Here is a 22,345-nt window from a genome sequence, read left to right on the forward strand (position 1 = left end):
ATGCAAAGTGGTGCTCCTAATTTATTTTGGAGAAGAACATTCACAGACCACTGTAGATATGAGATTGAGGAACCAACTGTTTTCAACAATTGTTTGACTGGAACAACAGTAAAATTTCCGGATAATGAAGAGGAAAGTAAAAGTGAGTTCAAAAGTAGGGAATATTCGAATGATATTGAAGAAAACCAAAATTTATCGAAAGACCTTGAAAGTGATTTAGATGATTTCCTTAAAGAAAACATATTCAATGATGATGTAGATGAGACAGATTATTTTGATAGTGAAGATGAGTACTGGGATAGCCTTAAAAACAAGAACATAGAAGATAATCCATCTCCTTGTTTACATTGTCTTTACTATCATCATTTCATGGTCAAAATCTAGTGAATGATTCCAGAATGTATTTTTGGTACTAGAACCATTATGACGTCATAGTTGATTTAAAGAATCTTTTCCCCATACTTTACGGCTTCAAAGAAATTATGTACAAAAGTAACAATTTCTTGACATTCGATATTAAATCATGAGAAAAGAAATCCCAATACCTATATTCAATTTGACATCATTTTAAAGAGGAGGTCAAGAGCTTATTCGATTCCGTTTTAAGAGAGACTGTAGGCATTCTTGATATATATTTTGTTAGTCAAAAATTAACAAAACTCTGAATTTGTTCCCTTTTTCTTTCTTATTTCATTGAATATGACAGTTGAAAACATGCTTTTTATTGTGTTTACCAACAATTTTAGTCCCGTTACATCTTGTTTAACAAAGCTATTGTTATGAACCACGTTTGAAAGAATTTATATTCTAAATATTATACAGTGCTGCTATCGTGAAAGTTGACAAAACTATCCTATCCTATATCCTGTATTCTGCATCCTATCCTGCAAATAAGCTCTATCCTATCCTATTCTATCCCATACCTTCAAAATATAGGAATGCAAGTTAAATGAAACAAAATTTAAGAATTAAATGATTTTATCAATTAATGCAGTACTCAAAATGAATAATTAAATCTTAAAACAGAATATTCTTCGAGCCGGATAACTTGCTTAGTACATATGTACCTGTGCTACGGTAAAATTAAATCGTACGCGGGATGGACACAATAACGTAAACAAACAGGTAAGCGATTCGATATTTGATTTTATTTTATTTATGCATTAAACAACAGATACATAACTTCGATGCACTTATTGAGGAACTGTTTAGTCACATATTTTTATCAAATTATTGTCTTTTCACATATAACTGAGCGTAATTATCATTATTTGAGCGATTCGTTCGGCGATAAATGTAAACACGATCTGGAAATAAATAACTCCTTTAGGAAGTTTATATCGTTTATAGTTAAACCACTCGGAGTTATCTTTAAAGTATAAATTCTTAAGCATTTATAGCTAGCTAACATTTATTAATTCGATATGTTCTGGTTAATATCAGACAGAAATATGCGTCCCTGTTATTGGGCATCTAAGAAATTATATGAAACGTGAAGCAATGTCTGTTTCTTGTATACATGTTTATCTTTTAAAATGCCGAATTGGTCGTTTATAAATTCAACCGTTTATTACTGAGCAGACATTAAATGAAGTAAATACAGAAATCTATTTCTGACGTTGTCAAATGTTGCATCGAATTCTCGCAGTAACTCCGTAATTGCGTACGAACTGACAAAAATGTAGCGCCGCCATTTTAGCGCGCATCAATGTTATGCACCGCGTTTTTGATATAATAATTATTCCTAAATGGTTTAACTTGTAAAATTTATTAAATTGACATTGAATAAACATTGTTAAGCCAATTTTCGTTTCGCAAAATAACTCTGAAATTTATTCTCGAATCTGATTGGCTACAGGATGCAGGATAGGATAGGATAGAACTTAACTTTTATATTTCTATCATCGTACATCCTGCATCCTATCCTATCCTATCCTTGCCAACTTTCAGGAGAGAAGCACTGTAAACTTGTAGGCACTTTTCATTTACTAGATCTTGACCTTTAGAAAATGCATTAATAATATAGTATTTTTTGGTTGATTCTCCGTTGTGATTTCAGATTAACAAAACAGTATCTTGTGAAAAAAAAATCAAAGGGTTCAAAAATTCATATTTATAAAAAATGAAATACCCCCTTAATATGTGCAGGCTATTATGAAGAAGTGTTTGATCTTTCTCCATGGAGCACGCCAGCAATACAAAAGTTTGCCAAAGACAACGATTTTGAAATCAAAGACGTGTATGGTGATGGAAACTGTCTATTTCGTGCTGTAGCAGATCAATTTATGATCAACGGGTGTCCTGGGCACACCGAAGTGTCATTACGTGAAACTGCTATTGAGTAACCATCTTCTTTTTTATAAAGGCAATGGGAATTATTGCTTTTTATCTATTGTATGCAGATTGGTTTCCTTTTTAAACTAAAATTAGGATTATCACTACTTGTGTTTAAAACCTTTTAAGGGGTGGTGATTAACATGTTTTTGCACCTTTATATTTCCCTTTTATAGGTAATAGGTTATATCGGAATTTGAAATTTCAACTTGAAGTTCTTAGATTTAAGATTTCAAACTTTTTTTAAAGGTAAATGTTTTCTTTGTACTAGGAGTTTTGATAAAAGTAGCACAGTAATGAAATTTTTTTTCAAAATCTTTCAGACATCTAGAAAAACATCCTTCTAAGTTTGGAGTGCATAGCTCTTCCTTTTTATTTGAAGAGACATGGAAGAGTATCTTCAAAGAATGAAAAAATCTGGAGAATGGGGAGACCATATGATTCTACAGGCACTGGCTAATGTTTATCTGTTACATATTAGTATCTATAATTTTGTCCAAACGGAAACCAGACGTACAAATATATCTTCCCAACAAGCCCATTTAAATGCGATAAAATTTCACATCGATCTTAGTCATTTAGGAGAGTCACATTATTTTAGTCTACGTCCTTCTCAATGGTTGACAGGAATGCCTTATAGTAATTATCTTTCTCTAGGTCTGCGAAAATTAGTACTTAACGTATTTATTTTGAAATAATTTTTAAAAATTCTTCATTTTCAGGGGCTCAAATATATAGAATGCTAGTGACCAATCTGATACAAAGGTTTTGGACAGTAAGTTCATATCAATGTCCCGGGGCCATTTACCGGAATCTTATTTAGCAGAATCTGTAAAGTATGTATTGCAGTATATTTCCATTCAAGAAGAGAGAAAAGGGTCACAACATGCAGATATCAAACCGATTTTTGGGAGTTGATTTTAATCAACTCTCCTATGCAGTTACTCAGACAAACCGAAAATGAAACAGTGTTTTGACCTTAGTTCTTGAAAATAATTGATAAATTCGATGTAATGTATGCTAAAGCATTGTTTTTTAAGGAAACTTATTTTTAAATACCTTGAAAATAGTCAGATTTTAAATGGTACGAACAATTTAAATATTTTTTGTAGTTGTATGTATTCCTACGCCAGAGTTCAATATAGTCTCGTTCAACTCGACGCTCGGCTGTCTCCGTAAATCCTTGTCGGAGATTTATGGTGTCAGCCGAGCGTTTGGTTGAACGAGAATGGAGTTCAATATTGCTTTGATCCATACAGTTTTCGAGAAATATTTCTATTACTGATACATAGTTTGATTGAATTAACTTTATCTTTAAATATTATTTAACAGAGAAATATTTCTATTACTGATACATAGTTTGATTGAATTAATCTTATCTTTAAATATTATTTAACATGATTCATATGGGGGTTTCTCGACATTCTTGTCGAAAAAGTCCAAAAATTCATATTATAAAAATGTGCGTAATTCAAATTAGAAACTACATGTACATGTACTTGTCATGCAAAATAACATATCATTGATTTTAAATAAATAAACATCGACAAAATCAACTCCCGTCAGTTCTTCAGTACTTTGATTATATCATACAACGGAAAAGACTTACAACTAGAAGAAACAAAGGGTATTTACATTTCATATACTCCATGTTTTTTAGTTGATTTACGAAAATTATCTATTTTAGAAGTTTAACATATGTCATATATATGAAAATTACTTTTTTTCAGATTCTCAAAGAAAGCTAATTGAAGACCAATTTTATGTTGATCCCCTCTCAGGAATACCTTTGTATCATTTAGCATTCATCATGAAACATTTGTTTCCGTATAACATGTTTTGCAAGGAACTAGAAATCAATGGTCACTCTCTTGTACCAAAAACGTATGGTATCATATCTTAGGATCTCAAGCCGATGAAAGCTTTGTAATGCTACGAGATATAACCCGACCCCGAGTGGTGAGAGAGAAAAAGAGGTTTGGAAATCTTTGGGTCGTTGTTATGAAATCAGAAAAAGAGGCTATTTCTCTAAATGTAAGGTTGACTCATCAAGATATACCAGGGCAATTGTATGTTGAATGTTGTAATACCCACCCTGGATAATGTAGACTTAGACAAGTTTTCCCTTGTTTACCTAAATCAGGAGAGGACATTAATCAATTAGGCTCAGACATGTATCAGCGAGCATTTAGTGTCACCAACGACTTACGATTAAAAATAAAATCATTAAAACGATATGAGATCTTTGGTATAGGAATGCAATGTTTAACATATCCATTTAACAACCGCTGGAAAGAAAGCAGAAAAGGGTTTGATTTTCCATCTCAGTCTCTTATTAATTCTATAATTAAAACAGGATGTACATTAATTCCAAAATCACATCCAAGAAGCACTTCCCAAGAGTGGCAGTTCGATTTTTCCATGGCGGAACACCTTATCTTTAAAAGTCTTACGGAGGCACAGGTTCATGGATTTCGTATTATCAAGGTTCTGGTTGAAAATTTTGTACACCACCTTCCGTTAAAAACGAAGCATGTAAAATCAGTATTTCTTATGACCTGTGAGAAGATGGCTTCTAGTGATTGGGAAACAAATTTCAGTGGATGCATACTGTATGCACTTGATTATTTGTTGTCATGCTTAAAATCAAGGTTTCTGCCCAACTACATTGTATTTTATACCAGAAAATAGTCCCATCGATTGTCACAGAGAGGATGACATCAGTACAATGTGCACCTTGATTGAATTTCTCCGTCTTTTTCCTACCAATGCTATTCAAATTGTCGTTGAAAAATATGGTTATACATATTGTCCAAATCTAATCAAACGGATATTGTCAATTGCAAAAGATTTATCTGAAGATAAGAAATCTCATAATGGAATAAATAACTTATTTTGGCCTTTAACAATTGCAACAGTCAAAATGATGAAATATATATATTTTTTTGACTGATATATTGATATATATATATTTATCATATATTATTATATATTATATTATATTATATATATATATATATATATATATATATATATATATATATATATATATATATATATATATATATATATATGTATATATAAATATATATATATTGATATATATATTTGTTATATTCAGTAGTATATTCTCACTATATAACTCTATATAGACAAATAGGCAATAACTGTAATATTTGCTCGTCCGAAAAATATTGACCGGTCAATATTTTTTTTGATATTGACCGGCTAGGAATAATATCTAGAGAACATTCCCTCTATTTCAAAAAATCGCCTCTGATTTGTTGATTCGTAAACGATGACGTAAATAACTCTTCGCGACTCCAAAACAAGGTGACGTCATAATAGACAGTCAGTCAAGGCAAGTAAACAACCGACGCGCAATGCGACGGTTTGCTATCATAACAGATATAAGGATTTGCGAATTACTGTGAAGTAAAATAAGGTAGAACATCTGTATGTTAATTCTTATGGTCGGCGGAATATCACCAGTGACCGTTTGATGCTGAGGATATTTTGGAAAATGAACTTTGCACAAAATTGAAGTCGTGAATTCTTTGTTGAGCTGAGAAAATTACGGCGATCTGTTTTCAGTTACTTTCTTAAATTTTTGTTTGTTTCTTCATATAACAAAACAAATGTTGACTGTGTTTTCGGGCAACATTGATTATATTAGCCCCCTTGGAACGAAAATATTGCCCTCCGCTTCGCGTCGGGCAATATTTCGTCCCTCGGGGGCTAATATAATCAATGTTGCCCTCAACCCCAGTCAATATTTGTATAATATTACCTGATCAAGTGACCCTAAACCTATTGGAGGACATATGAAAATCCATCACGCACATAATTTTAAATATACCCTGTACGTAAACATTTAAATTTATACATGTTTATCGTTACAATATTAGTCATAGTCATAAACAATTATTTCCCCTACATGATGATTTGATGATTAGATTGCAAATTGGTTGTCAACTAGAGATCTGATTTTCTGGCGCTCTCATTGGTCAACCCTGTTACCAGTTTACCAGAGGTATGATTAGGCAACACTCTGATTGCTTAACGCGATATCCTGATTGACAGGTCTGGTCTGCCTTTAGGGTCTGAAATCGGGGTCTCTTCTCTGTGCATGTTCATATCATGGTCCCAAGAATAAGGAAGGACCATAATAAGATTGAATTCTAACATAAGAATAATTAGAAAAAAATATGTAAAAGTCTACTCCTTAACACTATGTTGGCTAGAAAATCTGAAACTTGTTTTGACGCATTCTCATATAGAGTAAATTTAAGTTTGTTCAAATCATAATCTTCAGTTTTAGGGAAGGGTCATAACAAGGGTGAGGTTGAATTTTTACAAAGATATTAATAAAGAATGATCCTTATATTCTCCTTTCGGAAAAAAAAATTGTATCAAGAAAGGTTTCAATGGTTAACATATAATTATGAAATATAAATGAACAGTGGGGAAATTTTGAAAAAAAAATATGAACTAAATAATCAAGATACGCTGTATTCGATACCATACAGCAACTTTGATAAGGGTTATGGTATTATTGCTCAAGGGAGCGATGTGACACATATGTCTCCTTTTTGTAATGTATGAATTTATGATCACATGGCTAAGGCTGCTGATGCAAATCAAATAAATTTATTTCAGGAATAAGCTCAATTCATTTACTTCAGCACTTTGGAACCATTAAATTATGAGCACATTGAACCAAAATTATTGATTTGATGATTCTTAATACAATCTGCCTTTTTCAAATAGATTATATATGTTTTTGTTTATTCTACATCATAACACTAGCACGAGAAACAAAATGTTCATAACAGAATATAAATAATTTTTTATTTGATTTTCTTATATTTATCTATGCAATTTAAACATCGTTATTAAACCAATTCAAAGCTATTTCATTTTGTATTTTAGTATTGCTGAGCGATTTTTAAGAAAAATCAAATAATGAAACGTCAGGAATGCTTCAAATACAAGATAGCTACGATAGAAAACTGGTCAATTTAAGATAGTACGACTACTACAGTGTTTCATTGGGTGATAATGATAAATAAACCACTATTGTTCTTTAAATTTTGTTTCTTAAAATACAAAAATATATTTGCTAAAGATATATGCAGATGCAGGCAGCATTAATTTGTTTCACAAACAATATATGCAGTAGGATGATTTATTTTACGATTAAGCGCATTGAAGTAATTCTCTGCATAACGTTTACATTATATATGGCTTCTTATTAAATATTGTTTCTTCTTTTAATTAATATAAATTGCTAAATTGTCAAAAGGTACATAATAGAGAGGTTCAGATATAAAACGGCTACGGGTACGCATACATTTGTGATAACTACACGACACGTAAATGTTTTTGTAATTTATCAGTTGAGATTTGGTAACTTTGGGGTGTAAACGTGTACGTAAATGTTGACGTTGTTTTGTGACATGAATTTACTAAATTATCTCAAAAAATGGTTAATTTCCTATCACTTTGCTAACAAATGAAGTTTAAAAATAAATCTTTATAATGTATCACAAAAATATATTCACTTAGATTATTTTTGTTGTACATGTAACAGCTCGAAGTTTGTACTTTCTTGTATACGACACTCCACCAGTTTAGAGAACGCGTAGAAACCTGGTCGCCACAAAAACTGATGATTCAGACGTAATACGCGAAGAATCTAGGTGACCCCACTAGTACATGTATACATATATGCACACTTTTGAAATGGCAACCTCTCAGTTAACTTAGACAAAGACATTCCTTAATTTCATTAAATGGTTTATATACGTGTTTCTTTATCAAAAACAATATTTCTGTAGCAAAATAAATTAAAATAAAGAAATAAAAAAATAAAAAATAAATGTACAACTTTCTTTTCTCATTTACATATTGACGTTTTGCAAGCGTAAGTAGTGGAATGATGCAGAAGTTCTCATTAGGGCGTAAGAACGTTAAAAAAAATATATTGTATGAATTGCATTTTCGCGTGCATCAGTGCAATTTTCCGTCCTCGTGTAACTGAAAATAAGATTGTGCAAGTAACGGGAAATGACTTTTCTCACATTTTCCCCACGTATTTATTAGAATATTGCGAAGACACCATTGTTGCAGGATAGTTATCAGAGATGTCACTGACTAATGTCACTCAGTTGATTGAAAAAGTGAACCAAAGAGCCGCACCTAACGAGTTTTGGAAAAAAGGAGAAATTACAATCGAAGACAACAAAGATTCAATTGTTTTCAACAATTGTTTGACTGAAACAAATACCCCATCTAATAGCAATCAAAACAGAGCCGTTTCCGAAGAAAATAGTTTTAACAGCCATATCGATCATGTGAAAAAAGTGGATAAGGCGAATTTAAACAACTTCACTTTGGAGCCAGGTGATGATTCGGAAGATACTGACGAAACCGATTATTTTGACAGTGAGGATGAGTATTGGGAAAGTGTAAGAAAGAAAAGATTTGAGGACGCGTTTTGTCCGAAATGCCTTAGATACCATCCAAAACACAGTAGACATGGAGATGAAGATTTTCAGAAATGTAAGTTTAATCAAACAAGACTTATTTCAGATTCATAGGCTAGCGTTTAAATAAATCTCATGATTCGACAAAATTATATAATAAATGAAAATTTTTGCATTTCAAAATTAAATGAACATAATAATGAATATTAAATGTAAAAGTTTCTATTTTCGTAATGAAGATGAAGATATATCTGACTGGATAATATTACCAGCTCAAAAGTTTGCTAATGAAAACAACTTTGAGATTAAAGATGTTTATGGTGATGGAAACTGTCTGTTCCGTGCTGTAGCCGATCAATTTATGGTCAATGGATGTCATGGGCATACGGAGGTGTCGCTACGTAAGACGGCAATAAAGTAAGATAAGCTTTCATTAAAATACTTGGATTCATTGTCTAACTTATCAATGTTTACATTATTGCTAATGCTTCCAAAATGTGTTTATCCACAAACAGTAACTCGTCTTTTAGATCATTTATTTATACATTGAAAAACTGTTAGGTAATCAGTAAATATATGTTCGGAACAAATAAATTACACATTTGTATGTGTTGGATAAGAATCGCCCATACAATAATATTCAATTTAATTAAACGTAAGTCGTATAAATAACATGTCTAAAGTTTAAATAATAAAATTTATATAAGAAACAAAAAAGAAAAATAATGTGTATGAAGTCATTACATTTATTTACCAAAAACCCATCATACATTGATATAAATTTTTGTTCAACATTGTTCAACATAAAAAGACAAGAGACCATTTATACCCGAAATAATTTCAAGTGAAAAACAAGTATTCTTCTCTTAAGGATTTTATTCTGTTATAATTAAATTTGTCATGGAATATTAATTTGAATTAATTGAATGTCATTTCAAACCTAAAATCACTTTCTCTTCTGTATAAATGCGTTTCGTTTCACAAAGTCAACTAGATGTTTGGTATGCAAATACAAACAAATTAGATTTTTTGGCAACCTTCCGTTACAAATCGGAGGGTAAATCCTATTCCCTCTAACTAATAGGTTTACCCTGTATATTTGATGTATGATGTCCTGGCACTTAAATGTACAGTCCCTGAAACATTCTTCTGTTCCATTGTTCCTCCATGCGTTGACTTGCGCTATCCGCTTACCGTTCATAAAAGCAGTCGACGCGCGCTTACTGTGCGTTTACAAAGAGTTCACCTTGCGATCATCTTCGTTCAGTGTTCACTTATCGGTTAGTCCCTTTTCATTCAGAACGCCATTGTAAAGTGACTTTTTGAGACTTACACGAAAAAAAAATGAGATAAGAACGCGTGCGTAAAGGTCAAAGGAAACTTACATTCACATCAGAAACATCATTTTTATTAGAATTTAGTTCGTAAAAATTAAAGTACATATTCTTGAGAAAATCCGCAATTACACAAACCCCACTGTGGTTTCTAGGTTAATGCCGTTTTATTATCAACATCTACACGTTTTTATGATTTATTTCTTCTTTTCTCTCATAGTGCCCAGTTTTTGAAGCAGGAAATGAATAAAAAAATTAAAGTAACGTATAATTTATATAAAATGCACAATACTGGTACTCTTCATATGTACGCTGTAAAAGTACTGGAGGTCAGTCAGTACAGTTTATGTGTCAAATTTTAACCGATAGTACGACAAGGATAATATTATGTTTAGGCTGATAACAATATAAACATCAGATTGTTTATTTGTTATTTTCTTCTGACTACCGAAGAAATACAATGCAAGCTTTATAAAAACAAAACTCCCTAGACACTCCTAAAATCGTTCATCATGCGTTCATATAGCGTTTACGTATCATTCACCGTTCACTTTGTGCTAACGTTTGCGCTCATAACCGCTCACCAAATTCAGCTATGCGTGCGCTTACCGTTCGCCCAGATTGTGCTCACCGTTCGCTCAGGGTGCGCTCACCGTTCAAAAGGGATAGTAAAACGTATCAAGGACTGTACGTAGTAAGAATTATTAAACAATGCTGATGATGACGCGAAGGTTAATATTTCCAAACAGGTACATGTAGTTTTATGTCCCTTTATGTTAATGATAATGCTGTTTTTTTGTGTGTTTTTTGTTTGTTTGTTTGTTTTTTTTTTTTTTTTGTTTTTTGGTTTTTTTTTTTGCGTTGAATAAATTTTAGTACACATTTGTAAGTCACAAAAATAGTTAAACTTACTTGTATTATAAAAGCAACCTCGGGTATTTATGATATACACTTTACAATAGTGAACTTAACAAATTATTGTCGACAGACTAAAATTTACACGATAACGTGCGTTTAAAATGTCTTTCTCATTTCCTGCTATAAAAATGTCATTTATTTATATTTGACCATGATACTATCTACGATCTTGCACAATGTTTCAGGCATTTAGGAGCGAACCCTGCCAAATATGGAGTTCATACATCATTATTTTTATCAGGAGAATCGTGGGAAGACTACCTCGAAAGAATGAACAAAACAGGAGAATGGGGGGACCACACCATTCTTCAAGCTTTGGCTGACGTCTTTCTATTGCACATCACAATATTTAATGTTATTAACAACGATGTTAGACGTACTGAAATCGTAACTGAGATGGCCATGGAAACGTCGACAAAATTTCATATTTGTCTTGGTCATGTTGGGGAATTTCATTATTTTAGTCTCCGCTCAATGACATGGAAAATGGAATTACCATATAGTATATAACATTACTTTTCATTTAATTCTTTACCTATCTAGTTTATTTCATCATTACTCTTTCAGACTGAAATAAAATAAGTTACATTATATTTATATTTTAGAGTCACAGATGTACCGGATGCTAGTTACTTGTTCTAAATATTCTTCCGAAGAGAGATCAAAAATGGTTGACAAAAAATTTGCCTTTTTGTCCCAAGGGTGTTTTGCTGATTCATGTTTAGCAGATTCAGCCCAATATGTTCTACAGTGTATTCATTTAAACGGAAATTTAAAGAAACAAAGGCTGACAAAAGATACTCATGTTGAGTCAATTTTTATGTCGTACACTGAAAGCGATGTACTGTTTCGCAATAAAGAAGGCAAGCTGTGTTTTAAATATACATTGTATTTTAAAAAACAATTTTTAAAATGGGAATTTTTGTATTCAAATGAAAACATTTTTATCATTTTGCATTGCTTAGCAGCCATATCTAGCGGTTTTGAAACTTTATTTGTAGAATCTCAAAGGCGATTAATTGAAGATCAGCAGCACGTTGACCCTGTCTCGGGAATACCTCTTCCTCATTTGACATTCATCATGCAACACATTCTTCCAGTTGAAATGTTTTTTATAAGCAGTTTTGTTGAGGGACATCTGTTCCAACGAAAAGGAGTCTTTTGCCATTTCTTGGGTTCGTTTCAAGACGAAACAGAAATTTTTCTGCGAGATATTTCGTGGAAACAGAAATCAAACGACTCGATGAACATGAGAATTAGTTCTAAAATACCAAGAATAGCTGTTCTAAGCTTAGAAAAAGAAGTGATTTATGAAAGGGGAATGCAAACTTGGGAACCAATGCCAGGTCATTTATATGTCGACTGTTCAGAAACACTTCCTGGATATTGTAGATTGAAACTCCCTTCCTTAGACTCAATTAACAATAATGACGCCGTTGTAAGACTTGGCTCAAATTTATTCCAAAAACAAATTGCAGTTCCGGACAGGTTACATTCGAAAATTAATATGGGGTTTCCATATCAAATTCAATGTACTGGAGTGCGCTGTTTCACGTTTCCATTTTATCATCGTTGGAAAAAGGAAAGACAATCAGGATTTCCTTCCCATAATGTGATTAGTTCTATCGTTGAGGCAGGTTGCACCTTGATTCCAAAATCTCACCCAAAAAGTATTAGTCCAGAAATTGAATGGAAATTTGATTTTTCTATGGCAGAATGCATTATCTCTAAGAGTCTGACGAATGCACAAAGGCACGGCTTCTATGTTTTAAAGGTTATGCTAGATAACATTGTACATCATTTACCTTTCAAAACAAAGCATTTGAAGTCCGTTTTCCTTATGACATGCGAAGAAATTCCACCTACAGCCTGGGCGAAAAATTTCAGTGGTTGCGTATTGTACGTATTGGATTCTTTGGTGACTTGCTTAAAAGAGAGATTTCTTCCACATTACTTTATACCAGAAAACAATCTTTTGGACTGCTTTACGGACGATGATGTCAACACATTATGTATCATTATTAAATATATTCGTATTTTTCCTGCAAGTGTTATTCAAATTGTTGGCGAAAAACATGGTTACAAATTTGCAGCTAACTTAATTAAGCGCCTTCTATCACATGTTAAAGACTTTAACGCAAACAAAAACTTCAATGTATTCGTGATGGAATTATGTTTACCTCTTACAGTGGCTACAGCAAAATTTATGGCCAGAAAAGGGTTCTATGGTGAATCCTTTAGCATTCTTAAACGCGGATTAGAGCAAAGACTTTTTGTACCTGATACAAATAAGAAACAAGAAAGTTTAAGCGTTAGTAACCTTTTTGAATCGGTCTTAGAAAAAATTAAACAAAAATCGTCTCGCGTTATTCTAGCAAGCATATATGATGAAAACATGGGGAAGAATGTATCGGAATCAATCATCAAAAAGAAAGGTTTTGCACTGCAAACATATTTGCCCTGGGCGGTTGACCATTGGATTGGCTGGTTAAAAATTCCAGAAAAGAGCATTGGCCATTTTACAGCAATAGCAAGTTTTCTGTATGATTACAGCAAAAAAGAGTATTGGAAGCAAAACTCAGTTCTTTCTGAACTAACAATAACAACAGCAATTAGGTGCATAAAAGAACTTTTGACAGAAGACTATTTAAAAGTGGAGACTTTTGACAGTGGTTCGAAAGAAGTACGATCCCAAATGCAGAATATTAGAAAAACGCTAATCCCATACTACAGCCATGTGTTTGCCGTAGCTAGCTTAGACCGTAACATTAATCTTTAAGGAAGTACATCGACGAGATCGAGAACATATGCAAAGACTTTCCTGAACTTTCGAGCATTGTTAGCGTTATGTTTCAAATATTAGGACAACCCGAAAAATGTCAAAAGTATGCAAGAGTGTTCGACGAATACTATTATAGTAGAGTACGAGGTAAGCCAAATTAAAATTAAAGCAAGGAATACAATTTTCTAGTAAATAAAATCAGGTGTTTGAAAAAAGAGAATTATTAACTATTTTTGGATAGAATAAAATTCAAAGTTACATTATAATGATGTTGTAATTTTTATTTTTCTCAGAAATGAATATGGGTTTTCATTTACATCCTTGATGCTATCCAATAAAAAAGAGCCATATACACGGACGAATATGAGAGGACGAAACAAGTTTTGCGTAAATTGTCCTCATTGTCAGAAGGTGTGAAACGTATTCATTACAATTGAGATTTAACAGTATTTTAATCTGCATACGTAAAATGTGCTCTAAATGCATAACATTATCTTATGGTTTATTTTAAACAATTATGTTCGGTTTATAATTATTTATGTTCAGTTTATAATTATTATTGTGGATACTAGTATTTTATTATTTTATGAACACTAGAAATATCAATTAAAAATGATCATTAAATTGATGTAAACATGGAATGATTAGATTAGAATATAATAGCCTTGAAGTCATAGATGTATGATTGCAATTAATTATGACACATGTGCCTAAAAATTATGGAAATTACAGTCTTTGTGTTCCAACGATGTAAATTGAAGTTAATATTTTTATTAACATTACACAAAACAAAACAAGCTTCAAAGTATTTGGGTTTTTTTAACAATGTGTGAAGGGTAACAAAGAAATGATCTGTGTTGTTAAATCACAACACAACTAACAGAGAAGTCTGCTTTTCGTCGATTACTTGTCGAATTAACGCTGTGTTAATAATGGTTTGAATAAATGATTATTTTTGTTTTGCATTATTCCTAAAACAAACATAAATATCTCATACTCGTAAATTAAATGAAAAAAAACCCCCTTTTTATGAATTATATTGGATATAAAATGCAAAGGTATTATATATTTTTAATCTCTCTCTGTCTGTCTCTGTCTGTCTCTCTCTGTCTCTGTCTCTCTCTCTCTCTCTCTCTCTCTCTCTCTCCTTTTAAAGCCTCGTGTAGTAAAAAACGTTTGGTTGAAAATAGATTTGTTCCTTATAGATCCGTATAAACACACGGATATTTCATCCTTTCATATTTGGGATGTCGTACTCATTTTAGCGGCAAAAATGAATTTAGAAAATAAATGTATGCAAAAAATGGAGCTCTTAATACACGAGTACATGTACTATATCCATGTTTGAGTTCAATTAGATGTCAGGTTTTCGTGCATCATTTTTATCTTGAACTTACACACATAAGATTTTTTAATTTTAAAAGTTTCTTACTTTTTAAAAGGATACTTTATTAAAATCGAAAAAAAATGGCAAAAACAGAAGATTTTTTTTTTTTGGTTTTAAATCTGCAATAATGAACATTTCTTTTTTAAGTTGAACTTACTATTTTCAAACCGCTTTTATGAGGAATTAAACAAACCAGGACGGAATTACTGGATTTACCCGACTCTCAGTACATGTACATTTCTAATCATTTTAAAGTTAATCTATTTTAATATTTTTGTCGACAGTTTGTGATTTGTCTGGTGAGTCTGAATTACAAGATTTGTTTGTACTGATATTTGGTGTATTGATAAAATACATGCCACTTATACAAACAAGATAAACATTACAAGCTTTTATCAACCTGCCTTTTTCTTATCATAAAAATGATAATTTTTAGCTCACCTGAGCCAAAGGCTCAAAGCTTTTCTGATCACAATTTGTCTGTTGTCTGTCGTTGTCGTCGTTGTCGGCGTTGTCGTCGTCGTCGTTGTAAACTTTTCACATTTTATCTTCTCAAGAACCACTGGGCAGATTTCAACCAAATTTAGCACAAAGCACCACTAGGTGAAGAGGATTCAAGTTTGTTCAAATGAAGGGTCACGGGTGTAGGGTGGGGCTACAAGAAGGGGATCAAGTTTTACATAGGAATATATAGAGAAAATCTTTAAAAATCTTCTTCTCAAAAACTATTAGGCCAGGAGAGCTCAAATTAAAATGGAAGCATTCTCAGGTAGTGTAGATTCAAGTTTGTTCAAATCATCGTCCCCGGGGGTAGGGTGGGGCCACAATGGGGGGATCAAGTTTTAAATAGGAACATATAGAGAAAATCTTTAAAAATCTTCCTTTCAAAAACTATTAGGTCAGAAAAGCTCAAATTAAAATGGAAGCATCCTCAGGTAGTGTAGATTCAAGTTTGATCGAACCATAGTCCCTTGGGTAGGGTGGGGCCACAATGGGGGGATCAAGTTTTACAGAAAAATGTATAAAGAAAATCTTTAAAAATCTTCTTCTTAAAAACTATTAGGCCAGGAAAGTTCAAATTTGAGTGGAAGCATTCTCAATTAGTTTAGATTCAGGTTTGTTCAAATCATGGTCCCCGGGGATAGGGTGGGGCCACAATGGGGGATAAATTTTTATATATAGAGAAAATCTTTAAAAATCTTCTCAAAACTATTAGGCGAGGAAAGCCCAAATTTGAGTGGAAGCATTCCCAAATCATAGATTCAAATTTGTTTAATAATAGTCCAGGGGTAGGGTGAGGCCACAATGGGGGATGAATTTTTACATAGGAATATATAGAGAAAATCTTTAAAAATCTTCTTTTTAAAGACTATTTGGCCAGAAAAGCTTAAACTTGTGTAGAGGCATCCTCGGGTAGTGTAAATTCAAGTTTGCAAATTCACAGTCCCTAGTGGTAGGGCGGGGCCGGGATGGCGGTTTGAAATTTTACATAGGATTATATAGAGAAAATCTTTAAAAAAATTCTGGGAAAGTTTTCGGTCGAAAACTCATTACTTAGTGTGAAAGCACAGGTTATGTAGATTTAAATTTGATGAAACCATGATTCCCTAGGGAAAAGTGGGGCCACGAAAATGGGGGGGGGGGGGGGTATATAGAAATAGAGAAAAATCTTCTTACAGGTACAACAACAAAAGGGGCCTGGTATTTACCAAAAAAAAAGAGGTGGATAAAAATTGGCAGATTTTCCATTTTTTTTAGTAAGGTCTACTGTACTTAGTTGTCAAGATATTTTGATACTGTGATGCTACTTTGATCAGAATTAAGGCAATTGTTGCTCAGGTGAGCGATGTGGCCCCTGGGCCTCTTGTTTTCTATCAAATCAATTTTCTTTTATTAACTAACGTTTTAAATTTTGACTTAAGCCGAATGAATTCTAAAAACAGGTTAATTATTGCCAGCCGTACACCAACAAGCTAGCAATGTGTTATTAACATTAATCAAAACTTACTAACCCTCAATTACCCCCTCCCCAGAAAGAGAGAGAAAGAGAGAGAGAGAGAGAGAGAGAGAGAGATGTTTTCCCGGTGTTGATACAAAACGAGAGGTAACTCTAGCGGAAAAATGGAGTTCTATAAGTTCACTTATCCATATTTTTGCTATGTTTTGTTTGTAAACTTCAGTGCATGTGTTGGATATTATTACTTATTAGGTTAGTTACTGACTCACTATGGAAATATATTGGGTTGATCAATTTCATAGATGGCGAGGCGAATCTATGAGATTGATCAACCCAATATATTTCCGTAGTGAGTCAGTAACTAACCTAATAAGTGTTTTGTTTTCCCGAGGACTATCAAGCGACATATTTATTCACAAATAGCGATTATCTACGCAAAGCCATGTACAAGATGCCTAACATATCGTCCAATTTAACTCATTAAAACTCTGCAAAATTTTCAATCTCACCTTTTAAACACTCTTTAAAAATCTCTGCTTTACCCATGTTTACTTACAATGTTTTGTTGCTATTCAATTTTAAATGTTTTCTCCCTTTCCTCTGCAGAGATTTGAGCAAATTTCGACGCTGCCATTTTGTTCTGCTCCAGACAAAGACTGTGACGTCAATATTCTAAGGGCAACTACTCTTATTTTAAAGAATTTCAAAGGGCAACTTCTCCAAATACTTTAAGAACTTACGGCATGCGGTTTATGTATTAAATACTATGAAATGTCGAAATGAGTAAGCGAAGCGTCGACCAATGACGGCCATATTGCCTAATATTATTTCTCATAGAACAAATATAGAGATATATGAGGCAATCACGTGCTATGTTTAAACCAATAAAAATGTGACATTTCAGTCCAAGGGAAAACAAAATTTAATACTGTAATGGGAAGAGAGTCATAATGGTAGATACAAAGAACACAAGAATCAATGTAACGACTGACTTAAAGAATCTCAACGATTACAGGGCTAAACAAAAATTCGCATGTTTATGACCTCAAGATTGTTGCCAATCACTGGTTGAGTAACCCGAAGCAGTACACTATTTGACACAACTTCCCTAGCCAAGGGTGTTCGGTCCACTCTTCTTTCATCAAACTGGAAAAAAATTGATTTTTGAGATTGATTTTTTTTTAGGAAATAATGTACAGGTCAGAAATACCTAACTTAAGAAAATCTTTTTGAGGACAATTGCGGATTAAAAACTTATGACTTGGGAAGATTTCTTTGATAAAATTATCCCTTTATAAATGTATATGTATCGTGTATTTATTGACCAACATAAAATTCCATATTTCTGACATGCAGATTGTGTTTTAATGTACCAATTAACTTAATTTTCATTATTGTTAAAATTATAATTTGATTTGTTGCTTACAGTTACAGTTATATTTACAAATTTACCATTAAAGGTTAAGTACAGTATACTTAAACATATATTCAAATGGCACACGGTTGGCTTTTCACCGGGACCTGAGCTTCCAATTATAACACGTACAAAGCACAATTTGTAAAAAAAAAACAAAAAAAATACGCACTTTTAATTCGTTTATTTTGGGACAACGTTAACGCTCTTAAAAAAGATATTTGAAAAAAAATGTTAAAGGTTTGGTTGAAAAACCTAGTACTTTTAAACACGTGCACAATGAAATCATTTTTATTGACTGGAATGATCCTCCGATAGTGTATATTCTCTAAAATGGTATTTTTGAGAATGTATACATACATATAGTAAAATATTTACTCAATGTTGAAAAAAGGAAAATAAAAATTACATATTCACGACAAAAGCAATTTTACCTGATAAAAAAAAAACATGGCATGTACTTTGATTAAATGCGAAATGCATTCACTAGGTTCTCTGGGGTGGTAAAAAAAATCCAAAAAATTTCCAAGAACTGCAGTTTGCAGGTTTTTATCATTAATATCGGATTATCCTGATATACATGTATGTTTATATTCTAATTGTTGAACGATCTACATGTACAAACCCTGAGAAGGGATCAAAGTTTAAAATAAAAAAAAATATTGAAAAACTTTTTTTAACAACATTTCATTTACTTAGTTGTCAAGATGCATCTATTTTTCTAGTTTACATGTACTCCATGACGTTCTTTGTTGCTAATGTAAGCGATGCGTTGGCTTTTATTGTACACGCAAAAGACATACCTGTAATCATAATCGGTAATAAAAATTTAAATGATATATAGACATGTTAGAATTTCAAAAATCATTAGCCAAAGTTATGACAATTGTTGCTCAGATGCGCGATGTAACATGATCGTGATGCGCGATCTAGTCCCTAGACTACTTGCATTTATTGTACATGTACACGCAAAAAAAATATGCTCGGTAATAAAAACATGTATACTTATAGAAAATATACCCTTTTCCGCCCTGTGCCCTCCGCGATATATATATATATAGAGAGAGAGAGAGAGAGAGAGAGAGAGAGAGAGAGAGAGAGAGAGAGAGACTGACAGCTCTCGGGCTGATATACAGCAACCTCGGGCTAATATACATGTAGGATGCGATATAAAAATTGCCACGTTGTGATTTTTATATCATATACTTAAAGAAAATATCAAAGAAACAATAAAAACTTCATGTGATGAATGATTATTGTTAAAAAATCTTTCTGTGTTTATATATTCTATCTCTGCTAAACTTCCCTGGAATTTTGCGTTAGCTGTTTGTATATCAAGTTGACGTCGATGTAACTATTAGACGATATACTCGGGGATCGAAGTTGAATGGTGCAACTTGGTATACAAAGAACTGGCGCAAAAATTCCAGGGACGTTTATCAGAGATAGAAAATATATAGACACAGAGCGATTATTAAACAATAATCATTCATCACATGGTGTTATTTATTGTTTCTTTGATATTTTCTATTAGTATGTATGATATGAAAATCATAACATGCAAATTATTATATCGCATCCTATATTAGCTCTCGGTCGCTGTATATCAGCCCGAGAGCCTGACGGCTATTACATCCATAATATATATATATATATATATATATATATATATATATATATATATATATATATATATATATATATATACACATACATTGAAGTAAAGGAATCAATATGACTTTTATCTTTAATAATGTTGGTTTATTTACGTTTTAATTAAAATCTAGAATTCTAAAGTTTTAGCAATAAATATAGCAACATCCATATTGGTTTTAGAAATATTTTTTTTTTTTTTTATAATTTATTGTTTTTGTTCCATACATACTAATACTAATGTTGACATTATTAAATTCAGTTTTGATAAATTTTATACACATGCATACTCACTCACACACAAGTATAATTACATACATTTTTCAATATTAGTGGTAAATGGTTACTTTGCTTCCAAAAAAAAAAAGAAAAAAAAAACCAAAAAAATAAAAAACAAAAAAATAAATAACAAATAATAATACGAATAGTAATAATCTTAATATCATAAACTAATCTAAAATGTTTTTCCATGTAAGCCACAATTTTTCAAAATTGCGCAGCTTTTGATTTTGGATAGCAGCATATTTTTCTACATGGTATTTTATTCTTAAATGACTGAGTAATCCAAGAAAATTTGGCATTTTGTTTTGCATTAAGGATATAAAAATATATTGTTTAACATATAGAATTATGAAGTTTATAACCCTGTTATTGTTTGACAATGGTAGATCACCGAGAATAACATTCGAAACATTGAAACCAACTCTTTCAGAGGTTTTTCTGTATATATGAAGACTTAAATCACTCCAGAGTGTTTGTACTTTATCACAAGCAATGAAAACATGTATTATTGTTTCAACATTTTCCATACAAAAACCACAACAATCAGAAGTTTTAATGTTAATTTTCTTAAGGTATTTTCCAACAGGAACAATTCTATGTAAGATTCGAAATTGTAACCACTGGGCAGAAGAATCACTAGTGGTTTTATAACAAATTTTAAAAACATCTTGCACTGATATTGTGTCTACTCCATATGGCCTAAGCTCTGCCTCCCACTTGCTGATTGAGGTTGGAATAGCCTCATTTTTATTCAAGAAATTATAAAAGATTTTTGAGCATTTTTCAGAAGATATGAGAGGTTCAAAAAATAAAGGTACATATGGATTAGGAAGTCTTTTGAAAGAAGACCTATCTATTAACAATGATTTCAAATATTTTGAAATAGCTGTAACAATGCTATTGTATTGCATCACACAACTATCAGATAGATTGTATGTGTTTTTAAGAGCTCTAAAGTCTAAAAGATTACAATCATCATCAAAAAAATTTTGCACAACCTTTATTCCCTTTTCATACCAGGATTTAAAAAAAACTGGTTTGTTGTTAACTTTTATTTTAGAGTTATACCACACTGGAATATAATGAAATTTGTTTTTAAAGTGCGGAGAGTAAGTAAAAGATTTCATATAACATGACCAAGCAATCAAAACATCTTTCCAAAAGGCGTTATTTTCTTTTAACAAACAATCAAACACAAAACTATCTCCAAAATCATACAATTTCTGTAAAATATCATCTCCATTGAGAGCATAGAAAATATCCATCCATGGTTTATGTGAGCAAGTTAACCTTTTAATCCATGTACATTTAAATGATGTAATAAAACTTCTAACATCTACCATTTTCATACCACCTGACAAGTAGTCTTGTGTTATAAGAGACCTTTTAACTTTGTCTGTTTTGGATTTCCATAGAAACTCAAAAAAAGCTTTGCATATAAATGCTACAATCTCCTTTTTGGGAGTAGGAAGCGATATAAATAAATGATTTAGTTTTGGAATTAACAAACTCTTAATGACAGTGACACGACCAATTGGAGTAAGAATTCTTCTTTTCCATTGTTCCATAAGTGCAATGATTTTTGGAATCTGATTACCAAAATTAAAATCAACAATTTCAGAAAGTTCAACGGAAAATTGGAAACCTTATAAATTAAAAGATGTAGATCGCCAGTCTAATTTCCATCTGGTATGATGAAACACTTGATCAGAGAATTTTTTTAAACCAATCCACACAATTTTTGTCTTAGATGTATTAATTTTAAGACCTGAAAAGCTGGAGTAAAAATCTATAGC

General features: G+C 32.0%; 2 protein-coding genes and 2 pseudogenes across 2 annotated transcripts; all 4 read left to right on the plus strand.

Moving 5' to 3' along the window:
- On the plus strand, nt 1-3,041 carry LOC128160784 (uncharacterized). Its single transcript, XM_052824114.1, is given in 4 exon segments — nt 1-142; nt 2,149-2,341; nt 2,658-2,725; nt 2,728-3,041. Coding segments are annotated over 4 exon segments (708 nt in total). The 3' UTR covers nt 3,033-3,041.
- Nucleotides 3,042-3,073: 32 nt separating this feature from the next.
- Nucleotides 3,074-6,373, plus strand: LOC128160785 (uncharacterized; annotated as a pseudogene).
- Nucleotides 6,374-8,316: 1,943 nt separating this feature from the next.
- On the plus strand, nt 8,317-11,931 carry LOC128161203 (uncharacterized; annotated as a pseudogene).
- Nucleotides 11,932-12,094: 163 nt separating this feature from the next.
- LOC128161202 (uncharacterized) lies at nt 12,095-13,968 on the plus strand. The gene has a single exon (XM_052824427.1). The coding sequence runs from the start codon at nt 12,156-12,158 to the stop codon at nt 13,851-13,853; it is 1,698 nt and encodes a 565-aa protein (XP_052680387.1). The 5' UTR covers nt 12,095-12,155; the 3' UTR covers nt 13,854-13,968.
- The last annotated feature ends 8,377 nt before the right edge of the window (nt 13,969-22,345 follow it).

The sequence above is a fragment of the Crassostrea angulata genome, chromosome 8 (genome assembly GCF_025612915.1).
Source record: "Crassostrea angulata isolate pt1a10 chromosome 8, ASM2561291v2, whole genome shotgun sequence".
Classification (NCBI taxonomy): domain Eukaryota; kingdom Metazoa; phylum Mollusca; class Bivalvia; order Ostreida; family Ostreidae; genus Magallana; species Magallana angulata.